The sequence below is a fragment of the Talpa europaea genome (genome assembly GCF_964194135.1).
Source record: "Talpa europaea genome assembly, chromosome: 1".
NCBI lineage: Eukaryota > Metazoa > Chordata > Mammalia > Eulipotyphla > Talpidae > Talpa > Talpa europaea.
Window position 1 is genome coordinate 45,464,332 of NC_140073.1, and position 18,895 is coordinate 45,483,226.

At 37.0% G+C, this 18,895-nt stretch overlaps 1 protein-coding gene across 2 annotated transcripts in view; it reads right to left on the reverse strand.

The window, feature by feature from the left end:
- FCHSD2 (FCH and double SH3 domains 2) overlaps window positions 1-18,895 on the reverse strand; it is a gene marked incomplete at both ends in the record, with an annotated part of 210,848 nt that overhangs the window by 69,959 nt on the left and 121,994 nt on the right. For both annotated transcript variants that reach the window (XM_084241012.1, XM_084241011.1), the window contains 2 exons: window positions 15,832-15,960; window positions 17,058-17,112. In XM_084241012.1, coding sequence (XP_084097138.1) covers window positions 15,832-15,960; window positions 17,058-17,112 — 184 coding nt within the window. The remainder of the gene's footprint in view (window positions 1-15,831; window positions 15,961-17,057; window positions 17,113-18,895) is intronic.

Here is an 18,895-nt window from a genome sequence, read left to right on the forward strand (position 1 = left end):
AATGAATGCTTACATTAATGTCAACTGATTTTTGACAAAAGAGCCAAGAAATGGCAAAGAGAAAAATGTAAGGGCAGAAACTATAAAACATCCAGAAAACTTTTGTGACATTGGGAAAGTCAAGTCTTAGGTATGACACCAAAAGCACAATCCTTCTCGCCAAAACAGATAAATTGGATTACATCAAAATTAAAACATTTGCAGTGCAAAAGGTACTACTTAAAAAATGAAGTCACTGTAAGAAAATGCTTGCAAATCATGTATCCAATAAAAAACTTGGGTTCAGAATATAAAAATTGTTATAACACAATAATAAATTATTAACTCAATCTAACTAAAAAATAAAGTATTTAAATAGACAAACCTTCTTCCCACAAAAGGCCTGATTACATGAAGGGAAGATCAGCATCATGAGGCATAGGAGAATGTAAATTAAAACCACAATGTGATACTTCTGAAGAAACGGTCACTATCAAAAAAGACAAACAACTGCAAGTGCTGGTGAGCTTGTAGAGTAACTGAAGTTCAGGAACATTGCTGATAGGAATACAAAAGGCTACAGGTGGTTTGAAAAAAGTTTATCAATTTCTCAAAAAGTTCAACATAAACTTACCATATGACTCAACTATTCTAGCCCTAAGCATCTATGCATGAGAAATAAAAAGTGTGTGTCTACACATGGACTTACACATGAATATTCTTAGCAAAATTAATCAGAAACCAGAAAAATTCCCAAAACCCAGGCAAAAAAAATCCAAATGTCTATCTACTGGTAAATTGATTAAAAAATGTGACATTGCCATATAATGGAGACTCACTCACTGATAAGAATAAACTACAAATACATGGTACAATGTAAATGGATCTCAAAAACATCATGTGAAGTGAAAGAAGCCAGATACAAACGACCATGTATTATATTACTCCATTTAAACAAAGCATCCAGAAAAGATAAATCTACAGATAGAAAGCAGACTGTTGGTTTTTGGGGGCTGAGTATAAGAAAGTAGTAGGTCCTAATAGGTGAAGAGAACTTTCAGAGGTGCTGGAAGTTTTCTAAAATTGAATTGTGATGATGGTTACCTAAGTACAAATTTTCTAAAAATCACTCAGCTAGCATTTATAATGGGTAAATTTTAGGGTCTGAAAATTATCTTAGTAAAGTTAATATACTAACATCAGTATTATTTATATGCATTATAAACAAATTAGAATATAAGGGGGAAATATCCAAAACAACAATATTAAAAAAGAGAGAGAAAAAAAGGAAATGTTCTACATCATTAGGGAGAAAATGATAAACATTAACTGAAGGCTGTAAGAAAAAAAACCTAATTATACTGAATGAAAATCATATTCATACTCGAGAAGACTCAACATAAAAACTGAGTATATGCAAATATTCTATAAATGCAATGTAATCCCAATAAAAATAGAGATTAACAAGCAGATTCTAAAGATCATTATAAACCAATACAGAATAATTATCAGAATACTACACAAAATTATTATCTTGTAGTGGGATGGGGATGTAACAAAAAAAACCTAAGAGGTGTAATCTGTTAAGTGGCAGAATAGTAAGCAGTGAGGAAACAGATGCTACAAACTGGGAAGCTGGTAAACAATTGTTACATAAAGGCAAAAGCTAAGATGAGGGCTTCCCTGGTGGCGCAAGGGGTTAAGATGCAACCTATGAAGCTTACTGCAGCCACTGCAGCATGAGTTCGATCCCCGGCCAGGGAGCAACCCACATGGCAAAGCAGACCTCTCCTGACTCACCTGCTGCTCCCCTCACCGTGTATTTCAGTCGATCTGCCAGTTCTGTTCCCCTTTGTCTCTGGTGAATCCTCTCACCCCTCTCACCTCTGGCCTGTACTCCCGTTTTTGTATGCATAAATAAATAAATCTTAAAAAAAAAAAAGCTACGATGACTCTCTGGTCTTGATAATATGGGAAGCGGACCAAAGTTATATAGATCCTGTCAGTCTAGGGCAAAGTTTCTCAATCTTGGCACTTTGTATGTAAAGTACCTCCTACAATGCTTAGCACTTAGCCCAAAAAGTATTAGCTATTGTTACTATTATTGTAGTACACATTTTTAAAATTTGGAATTGTCACATTTATTACCATATTCTAATGCAGTGTTTGCCTTTGCTAGGATACAGAAAATCTTCCCATACTAGGATCAGATAAATACCTATTTTTTACATTTATTTAAAAAAATTTATAAAACTTGATATGGTGCAGGGATCAAAACATTTCTTTATGTAGAGAATCTCAACATCATTACCTTTACAACCTGTTATATCCCCACTAATATGAAGTCTACCATTTCTGAGTTTGTTTATAGGCTCTTAATAGCTAACTGAAATTAATCATGGTTGCTGAGGAAATGAAGTCAAAGTTCAATATACCACACAAAGTTTATACCCCATAAAGTGCAGAGAAAATTCTATTTGACAAGCATATTATAACATAGACTTTCTTTCACTTCAGAAATAATTTTCAGACCCACACATTGTCAACACTCTCAACATACACACTGAAGAATATTTTAATTTTGGGCAAGAACCAAACAATCTCTAAACCTTATGACATGTCTAAAGAATTCTTAACAAATGAAGATAAAACTACGGAAGAAGAACACTCATGAGTTCAATGCTTGGAAACTCCCTATGTGCTTTTATATATGTTAGTTTTGCTTGATCACTCAGGTGGAGTAACTCTCTCTTCTCTATTTTACTGCCAGGAAGATATAGAAGGTCTGTATGGGAAATACTAATCTAATATTAGCATCCAGAATTTTTAGAGCAGAATCAATTCCACATAATTTTTTTGTCTACTTTTGTTTATCAACTTTAACTATTTTGATAAGAAAATGTGTTGAAAATGCTTAACATAGATAAAACATTAAGCTATGTTGATGAGTGGAAGATCAGGGAAGGTGAAATCACAAGGTTAAACATCATGATCAAGTTGCATTTATCCCACAGACACAAGCATGATTCAATATACATGATGAATGCAGTATATTATATCAAGAAAAGTAAAGACACAATCATGATAATATATTCAACACCCATTAATGATATAAACTCTGAACAAGATGGGAATAGAAGGAACTTATCTCAATATAATAAAGCCCATATAATATAAATCAATAGCTAATATGATAGTGAAAAACTGAATGATGAAAAACTGAATACTTTCCCTTTAAAATTAGGGACAAGATAGGAATGATTACTGTCCTGTTTCTGGTTAAATTGGTATTAGAGGTTATACTAGAGCAATCAGATAATAATAGGAAATAAAAGGAATCCAAGTTGGAAAAGAAGTGAAACTTAACTATTTGTAGACAATATATTATATATAAACAACCTGAAAGACTTTATCAAAAGCTATCAGAAACAATAAATGAATATGGCAAAGTGGCAGGTTATAAAATCAGCACACAAAAATCCACTGCATTTTAATATAAAAACAATGAACAGGAAAAAGTCATCCAAAAGGCTAACAGATACATGGAAAAATGTCTATCATTGCTTCTAATAAGGAGATAATGGTTAAAACGACAATGAGATACTACCTCACACTCAAGAGACTGGCACATATTAAAAAGACCCCAAAGAAGTTCTGGAGAAGGTACCCCCAAAAAAATCCCAACACATGGTTGGTAGGAATGTAAACTGGTACAGTCATTATGGAAAAGCAATCTGAATTTACCTTAAAAAATTAAAATTGGAAATAGCCTATGATCCAACAATCTCACTCTTGGACATCCATCAAAAGTACATGAAAGCAGCAACTGAAAAAACTATATACTCTGTGATGTTTACTGCAGCACCATTTACAATAATTAGGACATGAAGCACCCTAAATAGCCATCAACAGAAGATTGGAAAAAGAAAATGTGACAAAAGTTATACAACAGAACATTATTCAGCCATAAGGAAAATGCTGCTATTTACAGCAAAATGGAGGGCAGTTGAGGTAATTATGTATAGTAAAACAAGTCAGAATGACAAAGACAAATATTGGACATTTACATAATGGAGAATTCAGTTAAGAAACCTCCTCATAAAAACTAAAGACAAATCTCATTTAGCAAATGCTCATATATAAATAATCATGTTTACTATGAAAGGACTGAACTCAACCAGTCAAATGGCACAGAGTGGTTAGATGGACTAAAAAGTAAAACTCAATTATATGCCTCTTACCAGAGACTCACTCAAATTATAAAGACATAGACTTAAAGTGAAAGAGTGGAAATAGTACTTCAAGTCAATAGAAAATTTTAAAAGGCAGAAACCATTATACTTATATCAGATAAAACAGACTCCCATCCAAAGAAGACTGCAAGAGACCAAGATGTGCATTGATATAATGATAAAGGGGTCAATATAACAATAAGATATAACTATCAATATATATGCATCTAACATAGCAGCACTGAAATACATAAAGAAAATAGTAACAGACTGAAAGGGAGATATTGACAGCAACACAATGATAGTAGGGAGCTTTATTTATTTATTTATTTTTAAAGATTTATTTATTTATTTATACAAGCACTGGGTACAGTCAGAAGCGCGGGAGGGTGAAAGAATCCACCAGGGCCAGAGTGGAGAGCAGAACAGGCAGATGGACGAAGTACACTGCTGAGGGGAGCAGTGGGCGGCAGGAGAAGTCTGCGCGCCATGTGGGTCCCTCCTCAGGTGGCTGGGGAGCAGCCGAGGATCGAACGGGCGCTGCAGAGGCTGCGGGCAGCTTAGCAACCCAGCACTCAACCACTGGGCCACCGAGGAGGCCCGATAGTAGGGAACTTTAACATCCCACTTGTAGTAGTGGACAAATCATCCAGACAGAAATGTGGAAACAATAGACTTAAATGAGAATTTGGATGAAAAGGTTTTAATAGATTATTTACAAAACATTCCATTTCAAAATATCAGAATACATTCTAAGTGTTCATAGAACATTCTCAAGGGTAGATTATATGCTAGTATATAAAACTAATCTTAGTAAATTTATAAAGACTGAAATCATATCAATCATCTTTTCAGATCATAATTGTATAAAACCAGAAATCGATCAAAAGAAGAAAAAGGGGAAGATTAAATTTGTGGAGTACAAACAACATGTTACTGAACAACTTTTGGGTCAATGAGGAAATTAAAGGCGAAAATTTTAAAAAGGACCTGGAGATAAATGAAAACACTATCAGAACCTATGGGATAGAGCAAAATAGTAGTAGGAGGAAAGTTTTAACAATACAGGCCTAACGCAATAAATGTAAAACACAAAGAAAAAATTAAACTTGTAGCACCATACAAACGCTGTCCTTGATGTTGACTCATTTATCCTGAACTGCATATGCTTTAATAAATTCTTGTTTGGTACTGGCAGAGTTCATTATTTCTTTTCTTTTTTTTTCCCCCTTCAGAAAACTTGAGAACCCCAAATCCAGTAACACAGTTATGGCAACTCTGGTGGGACATTTGTTTCTTCCTTAAGTGGGACAATTTGAAGAGAGACTGGTGAGCCCGAGGGAACAACAAAAAAATTCCCATGGAAGACAAAACAGTTGGCTGTATGAACCTCTGGCTCAGGGTTTCCACAACTGGAAATAGCAGCTGAACCGAATACTGAATATTCTTGTGAAAAAACAGAAGACTGAAATTCCTGTTTAAGTGGACGTCAGAGGACTCTGACCCTACACTGGATCAGTGCTCTCACTGTCCTGCTCTTCTGAGAACAAACCAAAATTTTGTTTTGGCTGGTTATACTACTCAAGGCATGCACACCTACTATCCACCTACAGCCTACTGATTGGTTTATTACTAATTGGGTGACAAACCATTGGCCTGCCTGGAATGGAATTCAGTGGCTATGCAGTCAGAACTTATAGCATTGGCTACTCCTGGGGGGGTTGGTAGGTTTGGGTTGGCTGCAGACAAAAGATATAAAAAGCATACACACTTCAGCTAACCTGGTTTATTTAGCACATCAATAGACCCAAGCAGTTTTATTTGTATGATCATTTCATAAGCTTCATTATAACTGGGCCAGGTACAGAAGATGCAATTTGCATCTGGATAACTTTACCAAATGGACATTAAATGGTTCCTGCCAAAATGTAAGTACTGAGCTAGCACAGATGTAAAAGGCAGTCTTCCAACATAAAATGGCTTTAGTGTCCTGACAGTAGCCCAAGGAGGGGCACGCATAATTACAAAAACTGAGCGCTGATTATATGTCACTCAATGGTTGACATAAAAGACCAGATACAGGATTATAAGGTCCTATGTTATCCCTAAAGAGTTGGGCAAATCCCTGGGGAGATTGAAACTGATCTTGACGGCAGAAATTATTAGTTGTGGTGCCGTTCTCTGGTGCAACCACCTGCTGACTGGTGCTATCCAATGCTGACGAGCACTGCTGACCTATGACCAGCACTGCTAACCTGTATCCAGCCACCTCTGAGTGTTGTCCATTGCTTTTGATCCTCTGGCACTGCCTCCTAGTGCTATTGTGTCCACCATTGACTGTTCCAGCAGCCAGTGCTTTCCAGCCTGGCCTTTGGAGTGCTATTGTTGGCTGCTATTTTTTGTCATCTCAGTAGCTCTACCTGTGATCACCTCTAGCTGCCACTGTTAGCTAGAACCTGGCCCACTGCTTACTAGTGTGTCATGAGCTCAAGCCTCTTGTCAAAGGAACAGTGCCAACTTGCATGAGCAGCTTTACTTCTGGAATACTGCACACTGTGGGCATTATCTGGGGTAGGACAGCTAGACATTTGTGGCCTTAAAAACTCTTTTCTTTTCCCAATCTCTCTTTTGTTAATAAACCCCAATGTTGTACTCAGAGCATGAGTGGTGTCTTGCAATTGTGAGCACACGGTGAGAACTCAGTGACCTGTCTCCCACCATTGGCACTGTTTTAAGGGGGGAATGTGTTATGCAGGAGATAGTGTCTAGTGAGTCTCAGGAAGGTCCACATTGTTGGACATTAACTCAGGCTGAGGCTAAGTCATAATAAAGAAAAAAGCAGCATTTTCTCTGCTGAAAGTAAAGGAAGGTCACCTACTCACACTCTGATGGTGACTATCCCTATCTCTAAGAAGGAACTCCTCCCCAATACACACTACAGATGAAATAAAGTTTTACCACTATCTAACCCTCTAGACTAACAACCCCTCTAGGCTGATGATATGGAATTTAACTTGACATAAGAGGTCATAGGCACAAGGGGATCACGAATTCAAGAGATGGAATGACTTCATTGAAAGAACAGAAAAGAAAGTACCCAGGCCCTTTACTTTTGCTGGGTTAAAACTGCTTAAATACAGCCTCCACCTCTTTCTTGGGTAGAAGCCTACAGACTCTGTCTTTGATGATGACTCTTTTATACTGAATTTCATACATTTTAAAAAATTCTTTCCTGGTTAAAAAAAAATACAAGCTTATTTCTAAAGAAACTAAAAAAAGCACAATGAGAAATTCAATGGATGGATGGCAATAACAAAAATTAGAGCAGAAATTAATGAAATAGAAATAAAAAAAGAACTCAAAAGATCATCAAAATCAAGAGCTAGTTCTTTGGAAAGATTAACAAAATAGACAAACTGTTAGACAAAAGAGATAGAAAACACAATCAGAAAGTCACAACAGATACTACAGAAAATACAAAGAACCATAAGTAAATACTACAACAATTATATTGTGACAAATTAAACAATCCAGAACAAAGTGACAAATTCTTAAAAACATATAACCCTCTAAGACTAAATCAGGAAGAAATAGAAAACCAAGGAAAAAAATAATCAAAAGTCTGCCCTACAACAAAAGCCCAGTACCAGATGGTTTAACTAGTGAGTTCTAGCAAACTTTCGAAGAAAAATTCTTATCTAGTCTTCTCAAAAGCTTTTATAAAGTACAAAGGAGGGAAAAATTTCAAACACATTCTAAGAAGTCAACATTATCAGTTAACAAACCAGATAAGAAAATCACAAAAAAAGGTTACAGGTGAATATCTCTGATAAAGGTACATGGAAAATCCTCATCAAAATAGTAGCAAACCAAATTCAACAAAAAACTAAAACAATCATACAAATGTTTGCACGTGATTTATTCCAGGGAAGCAAAAGTGGATCAACTTATGCAAATCAAAAAACATGCTATACCACATCAACCAAAGGAGAGACAAAAAAGTATATGTTCATCTCACAGACACAGAAAATCATTTGACAAGAATAAAAAATCTTTCATGATAAAAATCCTTTGCAAAATGAATACAAAAGGAATATACCACAACATAATGAAGGCCATATATGACAAACCTACAGCCAGCATCATACTCAACAACAAAAATCTTAAAGCTTTTCCTCTAAGATCAAGATAAGGATGTTCGTTCTAACCACTACTATTTAATATAGTGGTAGAAGTGCTAACAAGAACAATTAGACATGATTAGGATATAAAAGGTATCCAAAGTGGAAGTAAAACTACCAATATTTGGCAGACAACATGAAAGACATAAATTTCCAAAGACCCCAGGAAAAAGTTACTAGAAATAATGAATGCAGTAAAGCAGCAGTCTACAAAATCAGTATTAAAATATCTGTTGTGTTAGTGTAGGCAAATAATGAACTCATATATAGAGAGAGCTACAAAACAATCCCATCACCAAAGAAGTGAAAGATCTGTACACAGAAAACTGCAAGACACTGTTGAAAGACACAAACAAATGGTTATGCCTTTTCATAAACTGTAAAAATCTCTCATTAAAATATCTTTATTACCTAAACCACTATAGAGATTCGATGCAATCCCTATCAAAATCTGAAGAGAAATAGAATAAAAAAATCATGAAATTTAAAAGAAACAAGCTGACATGAACTCTAGCCACAGGAAATGAATCCTGCCAACAATCTGAGCAAACTTGGAACTAGATCCCTAGTTAAGACTTCAGTTGTAAATGCAGACCAGTAACCACTTTCATTTTATTTTTGTGAAACCTTAAGCAGAGCACGCAGTGAACTGATCCCCAAACTTCTGACCCATAGAAACTAGTGAAAATAAATGTGTTGTATTAAAAAAAAAATCATGAAATTTATTTGGAATTATAAAACAGTAACAAAACTCCTCAGAACAAAAGTGGAGGTATCATGGTGAGATGTGCTTCCTCTCTGTATTCCTATCACCATGTACATGTCACCAAAAGTACTCATCTTTCTCATTCTTTTTTTTTTTTTTAAAAAGATTTATTTATTCATTTATACAAGCACTGGGTACAGTCAGAAGCGCGGGAGGGTGAGAGAATTCACCAGAGCCAGAGCAGGGAAGAGAAACAGGCAGACTGACGAAACACACTGCTGAGGGAAGCAGTGGGCGGCAAGGAGAGGTCTGCGCGCCATGAGGGACTCTCGCTGGTGGCCGGGGATTGAAATGGCGCTGCAGAGGCTGCGGGCAGCTATGCAACCCAGCGCTCAACCGCTGCGCCACCAGAGGAGGCCCATCTTTCTCATTAAAAGGCGAGTTTTGTGTCAGTATCTTTCATGTGAAGTCTAGCACAGGTCCTTTTATATAGTAAACATCCTTATACATAGTAAACACTCTGTAAATGTTAACTTTTATCATCAGCAGCAGAAAAACTTCTGAATTTACTCTCTCATCCTCTACAACTTTATGGTCACAGGTCAGCATGGTAACGACCTTATTGGCATTGCTTGTAGTACCCATCTTTCACATAACTGTCACAGAAACCTTCCTAAGATGTAAATTTGATCATTTTACTTCTTTTTTTTAAATTTATTTATACAAGAACTGGGGTACAGGCCAGATGTGTGGGAGGGTGAGAGGATTCACCAGAGACAGAGCAGGGAACAGAACAGGCAGATTGACGAAATACACCGCTGAGGGGAGCAGCGGGCACGACAGGAGAGGTCTGCTGTGCCATGTGGGACCCTCACCAGCCCGCAGGGATCAAACAGGTGCTGCAGAAGCTGCGGACAACTTCACAGCACTGCGCTCAACCGCCTGCGCCACCAGGGGAGGCCCTCATTTTACTTCTTGATTAAAAAGTCTTTCGAAGGCTCAAACCAGGGCACTATGAAGCAATCTGCAGCCACTGCAGCATGAGTTCGATTCCCGGTCAGGGAGCTAGCCCACACGGCGCAGCAGACCTCCTGACTTGCCCGCTGGTCCCCTCAGCAGTGTATTTCAGTCAGTCTGCCTGTTCTGCTTCCCACTCTGTCTCAGGTGAATCCTCTCACCCCTCCCCCACACCTCTGTCCTATACCCCAGCTCTTGTATATATAAATAAATCTTAAAAAAAAAAAAAAGGCTCAAATAGTCCACCTAATGGATCTGAATCTTTTATAGCCACACACATAAATTTATTCATGTTCTTCCTATAACTTAGCCACATTACCTGCACACTGTGTTGTAAAGATTGAAGTACGTATCTCTGTAGTCCAGAATTATTGTTGTCATTATATTTCAAATATTCTCAATTTGCCTAACTGCCAAGAAAACTAAATTTGATTCAATTCTATGAATATTTACTATTTTATCTCCAACTATACTAATAGATGATATATTTTAATTTCCTAAGCAAAGTTTCCAAAATGATAGAGCAGAGAATTTCTGAAATCTTATTGCTATTCTTGGCAGGATTAGAGGCCATGAATTATTTCAAGATCATAAATAAGGTTTGCATATAGAAATCAAGATGTTTCAACCATCTTCACACAAGCGATTCTGAGCTTCTATGTACCAGAGTTTGATTCTCTGACCAATGCTTCTCTTCTAGTTTTTTTTTTTTTTAAGTGTTTTTCTTATGTTGTTTTTTTTTTAAAGATTTATCTACTTTATACAAGAACCGGGGTACAGGCCAGATGTGTGGGAGGGTGAGAGGATTCACCAGAGACAGAGGGGGAAGCAGAACAGGCAGACTGACTAAATACACTGCTGAGGGGAGAAGCGGGCGCGACAGGAGAGGTCTGCCACGCCATGTGGGACCCTCGCTGGCCAGCCTGGATCCAACTGGTGCTGCAGAGGCTGCAGACAGCTTCACAGCACAGCGCTCAACTGCCTGCGCCACCAGTGGAAGCCCTCTTCTAGTGGTTTTATAATAGTAATGTTAAAAGATTTCTACAAATTTGTAAACAAAATGCAAAACAAAACAAAAACCAAGGCCAAGCAGTCTTTTATTTGAAAATTGATAGGTAATAATAATATTAAGGTCCCATTTAAAAATTCATCTTATATAAAGACCATGGTTGTCATTACACATACACAGACACTCACACACGCACACACACAACTATCTTTTATACAAATTTTCTTTGAGATCAATTTCGAATATACATCTAGGTTATTATTCAGGTGGTTATTTTCTTAAATTCCAGAAGCCTCATCCTCACTTTTAAAGCTAAATTAATACTTGTACTCTGGTAGAGAATGTCACATTCATTGATAAAATTGTCTACTTATTCCCTTCAAAAACATGGGAAAATGAACTGCATCCTAATTTTCATTATCTTTATCTATAGACTTCTGCCTTCTTAGATCATATTAATGATTTCACTTCATTACATTAAGTTTTGAGTTATTTATATCTAGTATAAAATCAGATTAATAAATCATCAAAAAAAAGTAATGGGACTCCAATAGTGGAGTCCCCTTTTAAAGGTTTCTATTTTCTCTCTAAATTAGGAAAAAAGACCACTTGTTAAATATGAAAGAAAAGAAGTGTGAGGTTTGAAGAGAAGGAGGAAAGTTGAAAAAAAAAATTTTAAAACAATAGGACAAGTTAACCCAGGAAATACAGGGATACCAGAACAGTATTGAGGGTTCATTTGAGACTGATTCACATTAAATTCTAACAGTGAATCTGCCCTGTTAAAAGATATGATCCAGCAGTACTTAGCTATTAAGATGCAGGTACAGAGAAAGAGGTCCATCCAGAGTTGGGATTTCATTACATTTGCAGAACAAAAGAGTATATCTCAAATACAGCTAGTTTTTTTCCAAATAATTTATTTTTATTTATATCTTTTACATCATTGTGTATTCCCCATAAAATTCCCGCCACCAGTTCACCCGTGAACTATCACCACAGTCCCTTGTGCTCTTCTCTCCCGTTTCGATCCCCTTTCTTCCCTCTTTCTCACAGAATGTCTCTTATTTATGGTTGCCTGCTAGTTTTGTTGTTATTATTGTTGTTGTTATTTTTTCCTTCCCTTATATGTTTTCCCTATATTCCTCCTATAAGTGAAACCATTCGATATTTTCCTTTTTCCTTCTGACTTATTCCACTGAGCATGATCCCTTCTAACTTCATCCATGTTGCTGTGAATGGCATGAGTTTATCTTTTTTGATTACTGAATAATATTCCATTGTGTATGTATACCACATCTTCCTGATCCAGTCATCTATTTTTGGGCATTTGCGTTGTTTCCATAATTACCTATTGTAAACAGTGCTGCAATAAACACAGGGGTGCAGGTATCCTTTTGAATTAATGTTTTTGTGTCCTTTGGGTAGATTCCTAGGAATGGAATTGCTGGATCATATGATAGCTCCATTTTTAGTAGCTAGAGTTTTTTTTTTGATTTTTTTTTTAATGAACTATGAACTCTAAACAGGAGAAAGAAGATGAAAAAGGATACTATGACTAAAGTGATTGGGATAATAGCAAGTAAAGAAAATGATAGTTGTCATTATTACTAAGCGTGGTCTTCCTGCAGTGATTTCATGAGTATAATCAGTATCATTTTTATTTATCTTGCTCTTTCACTAGATTGAGCTCTTTGAGGATAAGAAGAGTGTGTTTCTTCTCAAAGCCAGGCCCAGAAGCTACCATACTTTAAATAACTTATTAAGTCAATGAATCCTTATTAATTCAATGAATCCTGCTTTCAAGTTACCCATAAATTTTATATATATATATATATATATATATATATATATCTCCCCTCCCCCCCAGCTAGGGCATTGTAAAGGCGGGAAGGGCACATTGCAGGTTCTCTACGATCCCATGCAGGCGGGTAAAGGAGGAGAGTCTTGGAGCCCTCTGTGGCTTTTTCAGTCTTTTATCGATTTTACCAATGTAGCTGCAGGAAGGGCCAGAGCAGGTTCTCTATGACTCAATGCAGACAGGTGAAGGAGAGTCCTTGAGCCCTCAGTGTCTTTTTCAGGCTTTCATTGGGTTTACCAGGTACACGGCAGGCAGGGGTACCAGGAGGCCAGGATGCCAGCAGGCCTCCCAGTACCCAGCAAATCTTCACTCTTTCTGGGCTCTCTGGTGTTCTCTCATGGCCTCTCTCATTCTCTCTGCTCGTTTCTTCCACCACTGCTACTCATGCTCTTTCACTTGTTCTCTCTGCTTCTCTTTCTCTCCTTGTAGGGTAAAGAAAATATCAGGCTTTTCTGCCCTTCCGCCATCAGGATAGATGATGGATCCTTGTCCTGAATGCATGCCTGATGGTGGGCACCTGGAATAGGGTGTGGGCATAGGTAGATGGGATTCAGCTGAGTTGAGACTGCGCTTTTAAGGGCGGCGTCACGGGGGGACGCCAGCAGCACCAGTAGCAGCAGCCGCAGTAGAAGCTGAAGCAGAAGCCGAGAAGCAGCAGAATGAACGCCAGAGAGTCCAGATAGAGTGAAGACTTGCTGGGGGCTGGGAGGCCTGCCAACCTCCCAGCCCCCCAGCCACCACCCCTGCCTGCCATATGCCTGGTGAACCCCAAATAAAAGACCTGCAAAACCACTGAGGACTCTGACTCCTCTTTACCCGGTCTGCATGGGATCAGAAAACTTGCACTGTGCCCAGGTCCTACCCTTACAAGCAGACTGATGAATTATCTAATACTGTAAAATGTAGAATTAGACTAAAGAAGAAAATGAATTGACACATAAAACATGAAAACTGAGAATATTTTCCTATTTTTTAAGGGTTCCTGCCTCTATTTTTTTTATCTTTTTAGTACCCTAAATGTTTCATGAAATGAGTAATCTGAAGCATCACCTACCCTATTCTTAACACATACATGAGTGAGGACTTCAAAGTAAATTCTTCAAGGACACATAATCTGAGATTTGTCCAGGCATATAAACTTCCTCTTTGTTTTTGGCAACTGGCAGATCCCAAAATAATAATGCATTTTTCTTAGTTTCTTAGAGCTATGGAGTTTTAAGAGTTTGTTATATTTGTGGGTATAATTTTTAAAATAAAACTTTTTTTGTTACTGTTTAAGCTAACAAAATGTTCATTTTAGAGTATTCAAAGAGAAATTTGTAGTTAGAAGCTCTGATTTAACAGTAGACTACATACGCAATCACAGCCTTAAGTGGAAGCAATGCTAAAAAACTTCTTTAATACATGGGTTGTTTGAAAGTACATATATTTCCCCAGAGAAAACATGTCATCATGGGACACCAAGTCTCCAGTTTGAAGCACTAAGTTATACCTAATAAGGTATTAAAATGGCTAAACCTCTAGGTCCAACATTTTATGGGAAAATGTTTCCATGAGTTCTTATCTGGAATGCCAAAACAATCCCTCATTGCTCTCACCACCTGTATTCTAACCAGTGGAAATCAGAACAGGATAGAAGACAGGTAAAGGGGATTTTAGGTAGTAAAGAAAAACTTAAAGAACAGTAAGATACTTCTTAGTCCAGTTTGACTCTCCATCACTCCCATTTTTCCCAGGAAATGTCATGTCTCTACTCTCAAATAAAGTACATACACTTTCTGGGCAGTTTATGTCTTTCCAAGAGACACTACAGAAAAAAGAACACCAGCTCTGGTTGCATCCACATTCTCAACACCTTTGGTTTGTAAAGCAAGCAATTCAATGAAAACAATTTGTTTCATAATCATTAGACACTGAATCAGTTGAGAGGGATGGCTGAAAATACAAAAGAAAGAAAATGTAAGAGAAAGAAAGATGTTTGGTTCCTTGAGAAAACAGGACAGCATGAGATACAATCCAAGGCAGTGTGTCTGCAAGCGGCAAGGGAAAATCTGGCAAGAAGTCAAGATTTTCTTTACCTCTATGCCTTTTACTTTAGCGAAAGTTAAAAAGATATATATTATCTATATGGGGAAAGGCCAAGGTGAATCCAATCTAACTACATTTCAGAGTAATCCCGGTAGAGACATTTCCATATAACTACTAGACATTCTCTCTCATTTGTCTCACAAATACCTCAAAATAAAATGTACAAGATTACCTATCAAGGGGCCTCCCTGGTGGTGCAAGGGGTTAAGCACCGCACTATGAAGCAATCCGCAGCCTCTGCAGCATGAGTTCGATCCCTAGCCAGTCAGGGAGAAACCCACAAGTCTCGCCCGCTGCTCCCCTCAGCTGTGTATTTCAGTCAATCTGCCTGTTCTGTTCCCCACTCTGTCTCTGGTGAATCCTCTCACCCCCACATCTCTGGCCTGTGCCCCAGCTCTTGTATGTATAAATAAATAAAAAGAAACAAAATTAAAAAATAAAAGGGATAGTTTTCTTCATTTCTTCTTCTTCAGATTTATTGTTTGTATATAGGAAGGCTACTGATTTTTGTGTGTTGATTTTGTATCCTGCTACTTTCCTAAACTGATTGATTAGTTTTAAATGTCTTCTTATACTAAAAATCAATTCAGAATTACCTGAAACAAAGGACCCCAAACAATATCAAGTATGTACCAATGAAATGTAAGGTAGCCTGGCTGCTCTTCTACAGACTTAATCTTATACATCCAATACTCAATTCCTGACATGCTTTTGTCTTTAAGGCAACAAAATTACTATAGATATTAAGAGTGTATTACCTTCATGATGTTAACTAAATCTGTTTGATAGTAGCGATCCTGGTGAGCATTTGCTGCAGCTAATGTAAGAAGATAATCATTCCTTGCGTGGGTAGCTTTGGAATTACACTCAGATCGCCGGGCTTTTAACTAAAATGTAATGGAAGAAAAAAGTAAGTGTATATTAACACTGCACTGCAAAACATATGAGGATACTACTCTTAGATGGTAATTACTCTCCAACAAGAATAAAGGTAACCTTGCAGAGAAACATTTACCTGCATATAAAAATTACACTAGTGAGGGCCTCCCTGGTGGTGCAAGGGGTTAAGACGCAACCTATGAAGCTAGCTACAGCCATTGCGGCACCAGTTTGATCCCTGGCCAGCCAGGGAGCTACCCACATGGTGCAGCAGACCTCCTGACTCGCCCACTGCTCCCTTCAGCAGTGTACATCAGTCAATCTGCCTGTTCTGTTCCCTACCCTGTCTCTGGTGAATCCTCTCACCCCCTACACCTCTGGCCTATACCCCAGTTCTTGTATGCATAAATAAATAAAATCTTTTTTAAAAAATTACACTATTGAGGAATTAAATAAACAGTAACCAGAACTGTTACACATGATAATAGTGTTTTTAAGTATTTGTTACTTACATTTAAGCTATTTATTAAGAATTTTGCTCACTTAATTCAGATGGGAAAATTAAGTGCTTTTATCTTCAAAAAACATAAGTCTGTTGGAGTTAGAAAATAGTTCTGAAAAAAATCAACATTCCTAATGTGTTCAAGAACTTTAGGTTGCTAGCTAGGAACCTGGTAGCCATGGGCAATCATGCAGCTTATTCATCAGATATTCTACAGCTCGAGAGTCTCACAGTAAAAAAAGTGACTTGAATCTGACCCAGGATATCTGTTCAGAGGTCTAAATCTGAGTAAAATGGAATTTATAGTGCTTTCAAAAACTTATGCACTAAGTCTCTTGGCTGACAGTTATAGACAATAGACTAATTAAGCTGGAAAATACAGAAATCTATCTCTGAAGCACTCTTGAGAAGCAAGTGGTGCCCAAAGTACCATACCTGGGTGAAAAGTCCCCATGAATGGGGAGGGAGAGTTCTTCTCTGAGTTAATGACTTTCAAGTGCTTCTTGAAATAAAGTGGAAATGACTGACCTCTATTCTCAAAAGACCCAACTCTTTTTTTTTTTTAAAGTTATTTCAGGTATGAAATAATTTTCATAAACTCACCTTTACACTTGCCTTCTGTAAACTGATTCTTGATTGGAAAAGACTAAGTTTAGATCTATAACAAAAATAGAAAAGTAAGTTTAATAATAAAATGACCACATTACAATAAAAGGACCAAATATTATAATTACTATTTTTTTAAAGTGACCACTTACCACAACACTATGTTAAAAGAGAACTGAAAAGTGGAAAATCAAAAGCAATGATTTTTCTTTATTTTACTACAGGAAGAATTTAATATTATGGTGAAAGAGAAAATTAGGGTCTATAAATTTTAAAAATATCATGAATGGCAAAAACACAATTTGACAAATCCAGTAAATAACTGGTATTGCCTAAAAATAAGAGTCATTATAGGTTATTCCCAGTATCAAACAATTTTATACACTTTAGTTCCTGCAAGAAAGGTTAGAGAAGTCCAGGATAACCAACATAAGCAGGCTTTCAGGGTCACATGTAACACCAGTAAAGCATTCCATAATATGATATTGACCATGTCCAAGAAAGCCCTTAATTCCATTATTTCTTCAATTGAGAGTTCTTGTTTGAGTGCCTGCCTGTGTGCCCCCTCCACTCCGAATACAGTGAGAAAGTGCTTGGACTCTGTTCTTTGATTTTGCTCTATTTAATCTTCTCCCATTCTGGTATCCTTCTTTTCCTTAAAAACTTTCATTTTGGGCAAGGAACCATGTTCTCACTATCAGTAGTAAAAATAATTGGTTTTTACTCAAACGACTTGAGATAACCATAAGGAGGAAATCAACAGACAAATGCTAGGGAACAACCAATACTCTCACAACAGGGGATTGTTGAGGCTGCAATGTTTGTCTTGACTGCAGAGTCATGGTGATTGCCATGGGAGAATTCAATGCATGTGCTGGCAGCTATGCTGTAATATGAGGTAAAGCTGCAGACCACTTGGGATTGGAAGACTGAGCAGCGATTCTCTGTAGAACAAATGTGAAGAGGATAGCCTCTCCTGAATGAGAGAAACATTCAAGGGATATGCACATAAGTATCCCAACTACTTGCCTACTGTTAAAAAAAAAAAATTGAGTCTTAGATATCCCTGTTATCTTTAACCTTGCCCTAATATTTCATGGAGTTTTTGTTTTTATTAATCAGATTCAAAAAGGATGAACAACAATTTAGAAAAGAAGCAAAGGCCACAAACTTTAAAACTTGAGACTGTTCAGGGTTAAGAAAGGATATATTTGGGGCATTCCCACATTTTGTTTTTTCTGTAGTCATTTTCTAAATAGTCTGAGTTGCACTTGGATTTTCCAATCAAGCTTCTGGCTTTGGCTTCATTTCCTAATTTTCATATATTTCTTGAGTGTTACTAAATTAGGTATTAATAATATTAAGAATGCAGTTCCCATTCTCAAAAATTATAATCAAGAACAGGATATATACAATTAATGAACTATATTGCACACTCCTATGCTTCATTTACTTCCAAATATTAATGTTCTGTGAGGTTCCAAACTTAACTTCTCATCTCATTTTATATATTTCATCCACACAATTATCATCTGATAGACAACTGACCCCCAAAGCAAGGTCTTCAGGCCCAAATTCTCATTTGAAAGTCAGATATTTAACTCTCTGCCAAGTATATTTGACACCCTAATGTCCAAAGGTTTTTCAAAATCTACATATTCAAAGTGGAATTCATCCTTCTTCCCTTCAAATGGCAACTTTCTCCATTTGATGCGCTCTGCTAATGTGCCCATCTCATCATTTATCAAATCACATATCAAAACACTCTGCACTTCAGTTTTTACTTCCCCTTCCTTATTTTCTTTTTCATTTCTACTGAGAAAACTCATATTTAC